Source organism: Contarinia nasturtii, unplaced genomic scaffold (genome assembly GCF_009176525.2).
Source record: "Contarinia nasturtii isolate CC-2019 unplaced genomic scaffold, AAFC_CNas_1.1 Cnas_scaffold_687, whole genome shotgun sequence".
NCBI lineage: Eukaryota > Metazoa > Arthropoda > Insecta > Diptera > Cecidomyiidae > Contarinia > Contarinia nasturtii.
The window spans coordinates 2,081-8,162 of NW_022198038.1; the positions used below are offsets into that span (position 1 = coordinate 2,081).

Consider the following 6,082-nt stretch of genomic DNA (forward strand, 5'->3'; position numbering starts at 1 on the left):
AGTAAATATCAAGACCATCTAACTATGTATTTATGTACTACATTAAAAACTTCGATGATAGTGAAACTTATTTCAACAAAAAGTGATAACAAATCAATTATAAAAAGTGGTTGTTTACGTATCCAAAAATTTATACCGTGGGATGAGCTACTTGAGCCAGCAAGTGCCGTTTGACACTACGCATTGAAAAATTCAATGCCATTTTTCACTCGGGTTGTATTCGCTTAGCTGAAAATAAAAAATTACACTCATTGGAGTGTGTGCACTGTGCCAGTTATATGTCTTTTTGCCTGCTCTAGTGACAAGTTGAATTACAATTGAAAGAAGATATATTAAGAAATATTGTAGACTTCGTACTAGGATTCTGGGTCCAACTTTTAAATCGGTGACACAAAAATGATACCAAATCATTTCTCGCCATTCCCAATCCTGTAAAGTTATATTTTGAATAAAAACACCCGGCAATGAAATAACCGATTACTAATTTTTGTTTACAGTGTACAACAATACTACATCCATCAGTAGCTGTTTTTATTATTCATTTCTTTAATTAATACAAATGTCAATTGTCGATTTTTTGTTGTAAAATAAATCTTAACAAAAGCTTCATCACCTTCAATTACATTCAAACATCAAGTATTCTGATAATGAATCCATTTCAACTCCGCACGTTAAATTCCACGTGTTTTTCCCAATTTTCCACAATTCAATATTAATTTGATTCATTCTTGTTTCATATGAATTGAATTCGTCACTTTTATATCTCAAAAATTTGATCGTTCTCAATTTGAACGTTTTCTCATCAAAATTGTGGAAAAACGTGTACAATTGAGATAAAAGGTTCATTTCAAATTTGGTTGTAATAAATTCTTTGATATTCTTCAATTGTGCAATAGACTGTGCAACATCATATCTATGAACTACTTTTACTTCTAAAGTTTTTAAATTCTTGAATTGACTGACGAAACCAGAAATATCAGAATCAATTCGGTTTCCGTGTAATCTGATCTTCGTCACATTTGGCATATTGAATGAAAGAGGGCCAACCAATTCGCTATTTCTACCAAATATGACATCTAAGGAGTCCACCGATGCCAAAGTATATACAGGATCATTTGCTCGAATCAAAAATCCTCTACCAGGATCTCGAAGTTTAAGCGTTTTCAATTTGGTCAAATGTATGTGGATCGAGCGAAGTGTTGTCATTTCATACGGCATCAAAAGTGCGAGTTTTGTTAGGTTTTTATTGTTTACGAAAATATGATCAAATTGTTGTTCTGCAATTGATCTAGTGCGCAATGTCAACTCTTTTAGATTCTTCACATTTTCCAAGCAATTTGTATCGACTATGGCACCGTAGAATTTAAAAATTTCAAGATTCGGAAATATTGATTCCAATTTAAACGAATCTCTAGTATTTGTGCCGTAAAAATCAAACTTTTTCACACTGGGAAAGTGAAGTTGTCTTTCTGGATTCAAAATTTCTTGCCAAAGCCCAGTATCATCTAGAGTTTTGATTCGAAGTTCAGTCAGTTTATTTACATACGGTTTGATAACATAATCGTTTAGATAACGACGATCATCACCATATAATTCATCATAAATAACATGTATTCTCTTCACTTTTTTACCAAACTTTTGAAACATTTCTATAATTCTGTCATAGCTTCCGATTTCAAGATAATAGTCACCATCCTGGTAATATTCTTGGGTTCCATCGAAGAGATCATCTGGATCGATCACAACTATACGTTTTTCAATAATTCGGGTCATAACAACTCTGGATATATTCATTTGTGCTCGTGCCGCATTTTTTGTGGCTTCTAAACCAGCCTCGTACAGTATAACTTCGATTATATCATTTGGCAAATATGCATTGATACCAACCACCGATGCCTTTTCAACACGTTCTTCATCACTGCCCGCAGCTTCGCATTGGATTATCTAATTTTATGAATAAAATTGAGTTTTGGAAAAGCCATTTCATCCATTCCAATTTAAAACAAAATTATTGTGTGCTCTTAGATTCTTAGGGGGTAATTTCAAAAGTAAAAGGTGTTTAAAATGTTGAAATTTTAATATTTATTCAATGTAAAAATGAAAATTTTGGATGCCAGAGAGAGGTAAACTTTCTTCTCTATCCCTCTATGATTACTGATGTTGAGATAAAAAGATACTCACAACTCCCTCAAAAAGGATGAAAGCCAGAGCCAGTCCGTGAACAAAGTTCATTCTTTTGAATGTTTGAAACTATCAACGATTCAACCGACAAGAACAACTGATGATTTTGTTGATTTGAGACATGCCTTTCATTCGTTTCATGCGCTCTGAAAAAATATATACATTTAATGTTCCAAAATAATATTGACTTAAGCAGTAGATTAGGTTGACGTAATTGGCAAATAATTAATGAGTGGTTCGATATTATTTTCAAATTTCAACGCATATCTTACAATATTTCTGTTTTCACGTGCGAATTAAAGTAAAAAAAAAAAACATTTGCCGCATTGTTAAATTTGAAAAAATAACACAAATTTCACTCCTTTATTCCAATACGTGTCATAAGATAACCAGTGGAATTTATCTGTTCGCGAATATATATCACTCGATTGTACATATACTATGCATAGTTTACGAATATTGAATGTACGTATTTTGCAAAAATATACGCAATATTCACAGTGTTTTGATTGAGATAAAAACCCTAGTAAGATACGATTCCCAATAACTTCTCAAGAACTTCCAGTCGATTTTTGACTATAAATTCAGACAGAATTGCGCGATCAAAAAAAATCTATTTTTTATTTAATCTTGACAACGTGTTCTCTTTCCAGATTAATTCCAATAAATCGTCATCGCATTTCATTTTACCTCTTATTTGTTTATATGAAGTTACTGTGAAACCTTTTATTAATTAATGATTGATCTAGATTAAAATCGTTCCTTTAAAAACCGATATTTTTGACATCACATTCGCAAATCTGGAACATTTGCTTTTGTTCGGCATGAAAGGAGAAAACATCAACGAAGTACACGATTTCATTTGCCAAGTGCTACCGTTGGAACTCAAAAACTTCAAGGTGAACGAATTACATGAAGTAGACACATCACAACTTTTGAAGACTTTGCCGAAAAAAAAAAATTAAAAATTCACAGTTTTTTATATTGAAACACAGGATTAGAGTTTGATTTGAACTGAGAACTACAGTGACGATGGATACTCGATGTTATCCATTCGCTAGCCGGTACAAAAGTGACATATTTAATTTTTTCTCGAGTAGAACTAATAAGCACCACTCTGTTTGAGAGTTTCACGTGAGTATCATACATACGTTCGAAGAAGGATACCGGTCTATAAGACAAAGAAGAGCTAATGCACTTTGAACAATATTTGTATTTTGTATTCATTAAATCTTCAAATGCATCTTATGTCTTATGTCTTAATAAATATCTTAATTATTAGTGCCAATGAGAGAAAAAAAAACCTATTTTATTCGAAAAGTTCATGAAATGTTTATTTTGAATGGTTTTCTACGTCAATAGTCCAAATAAAGTAAAGTCTAGAGTAATTGGATGTATAGTCGAATGTCCGCACATGTGAAAGTCGAAACTTGGGACTAGGTTTAAATAATTGTACCAAAAATGTACTCAATTGTACCGCAATTTATTTTTAATTGTACCTTACTCGTTTGGATAATATTTGAGTAATTAAAGTCGGACAAAAAAAAATTGATGCTGTTCAATTTTATTTAAAATAAATATTCGTTCGTATAACTTTTCTTCATAATGAACGTGTAAAAGTGACTTTATTCAAAGAATTGTAGTTTTTTTTCGCCTATTTTCCCATTAATTTGGTTTGTATAAATTACTCCACACGTACGATTCAATCCAGTCTAAATAGGATGCGACTCTAGTGTATATGCCCGGTGAATCCAACCCACAGTAGTCACCAACGGATACAATACCAACTATTACGCTTGTGCTGGTCTTGAGATATTGCAACGGGCCGCCGCTATCCCCTCTACAAGCATCGGTAACTCCAGCACCATAAGCACAATACTGCCCTTCAATAAAACCACTTTGAAGAGCTGCATCTTGCCAATGATTCAACATCAATCTTGTTCTGCATTCCTCTAGTGGCATTGATTTCAAATTTGCTTTACGCAATAATTTTGACATCGTTGTGTATCCTTAAACACATTTTAAAATAACTGATTTAATTTGATTTTACACATTTCAAAATGAAACTGAAGTCATAAAAGTCCGACACAAACAGATCAGCAACAACGCGCGTTACCAATTGCCAGAAAGTGATGAGATTAATCATTACTTACTTTTCGGATCGCTAATTCCCCAACCGGTAACAGTGAGATTCTGACTTGATGGTACATCTCCAAAATTTGTATGTAAACACGCTGGCCACACAAAATCGTTAAATGGAATTTTATCGAAAACTCGAATCAAAGCAATGTCATTCCACTTGGTTGTGAGATTATAACCGGGATGAATGATGATCGTCTACTCAAAATAATTTATATATTATTTCTTCAGTTTTTATAAAAAAATGAATAATTTTTGGGGTTAACCTTTATATTACGTATGACTGCAGTAGTTGGGTCATTAATGTCATCGAATATTTTAGCCTGTTAAATATTCATAGTAAAAATTAAATGGAAAACGGATGACAATCGCATTTCAATTACCTTTCCCAGTCGAACAACCCTAGGTTTACTAGGGTATATACAATGTGCTGCAGTGAGTACGAATTGGTCCGAAATAATGGAACCGCCACATTTATAAACTAGTACTTGTCTATCGAAATAGCCAAGAGCAGCCTAAGAATTAACACAATTAAAAATCTCTAGGAATATTACTAACAGCAAATAAGTTTAATCGAAATGTAAAAAAATGTTACTCACCATTGCGGGGAATTCACCATCTTCCGTCCCTTCACCCCCAAAAATACGTGGTGTTGCAATTTCGCCGAACGATCGACAGACTAATTAAAAAAAGTTCAAATTTATATAAATAAATGAAATGAAATGCCATGTTATGTAAATAACCAATTACCTATTTCTGAAATGCGAGGTGCTTTTTTAAGTAATTCAATGATTTTTTTATTTCCTGTGTAAAAAGAAGAGAATCCCTGTTTAATCGTAGAACATTTTACATCGAATATAGTTATAATCAAGACCTTTGTTATGAGCAATACTCCAAGGTGTGGCGTTGTATTTATTTTGAGAATAAGCATCGGCTTTGTTTGCTACCAAAATTTCCACAATCTCCTCAAAATCTGAAAGGCAAGCAAAATTTTTACATAATCGTAATTAACAATTTCAGAATTTATACCATTCTCAACCGCTCTATGCAGTGGTGACCATCCACCATCGTCTTCTTTCAAATTGACATTAGCACCGCGTTGGATTAATAATTGAACGACATCTTTGTGACCTTCATTTTATATGGGAAAAATAGATTTTTATTTGTTTCGCAAAATGAATTGAATTCAAGAGACTGAACAAATAAGAGATAGAAAAAATAGATCAAACCTGCCATTGCAGCGAGGTATAACGGTGTTTCACCGCTATAGGTCTGGATATTAACAGATGCGCCCTTCTTAAGGAAGAGTTCAACCATTTGCAGATAACCTATGGAAATGATGTTGATTTTAAAATCAATTCAAATTTGAAAGTCTAAGAAATATTTTCGGAATTTTTCTAGAAATTTTTGTTTTTCAAAACATTTTTTTGACTTGAAAGAGTCACCTTTTTTTGCGGCCATATTTAATCTAAAGTGCAAATAAAAGACGCAATAATTAAATAAATTTCACAATAAATTTCAAGAACGGGACTCAAATAATTGCTCTACTTACGGTGTCCATCCGTCAAATTTTCTTATATTTATCTCAGCACCATGGTCGATCAGTATTTTAACAACATCATAGTGGTCTAAAATTAATAGAAAAAGTTACTTTCTTTCATTCATATTGTTCATGTTAAATATTCCAAAATTGAAGAATTACGTTACCATTGATAGTTGCATCAAAAATAGGGGCACGTCCGTACTTATTTTTCAAATTTAT

The 6,082-nt window shown here is 32.5% G+C and overlaps 2 protein-coding genes across 2 annotated transcripts; both read right to left on the reverse strand.

Moving 5' to 3' along the window:
• Nucleotides 1-490: 490 nt before the first annotated feature.
• Nucleotides 491-2,302, reverse strand: LOC116340432. The gene is made up of 2 exons (XM_031766912.1): nucleotides 2,182-2,302; nucleotides 491-1,944 (listed from the first exon to the last, which is right to left on the reverse strand). The coding sequence occupies exons 1-2, from the start codon at nucleotides 2,230-2,232 to the stop codon at nucleotides 616-618; spliced, it is 1,380 nt and encodes a 459-aa protein (XP_031622772.1). The 5' UTR covers nucleotides 2,233-2,302; the 3' UTR covers nucleotides 491-615.
• Nucleotides 2,303-3,845: 1,543 nt separating this feature from the next.
• LOC116340430 (serine protease persephone-like) lies at nucleotides 3,846-6,076 on the reverse strand. Its single transcript, XM_031766910.1, has 12 exons — nucleotides 6,028-6,076; nucleotides 5,873-5,948; nucleotides 5,766-5,788; nucleotides 5,550-5,648; nucleotides 5,350-5,451; nucleotides 5,195-5,293; nucleotides 5,071-5,124; nucleotides 4,920-4,999; nucleotides 4,704-4,835; nucleotides 4,587-4,643; nucleotides 4,335-4,518; nucleotides 3,846-4,190 (listed from the first exon to the last, which is right to left on the reverse strand). Exons 3-12 carry the CDS (start codon nucleotides 5,779-5,781, stop codon nucleotides 3,847-3,849), a joined length of 1,167 nt encoding a protein of 388 aa, XP_031622770.1. The 5' UTR covers nucleotides 5,782-5,788; nucleotides 5,873-5,948; nucleotides 6,028-6,076; the 3' UTR covers nucleotide 3,846.
• Between the last annotated feature and the right edge of the window lie 6 nt (nucleotides 6,077-6,082).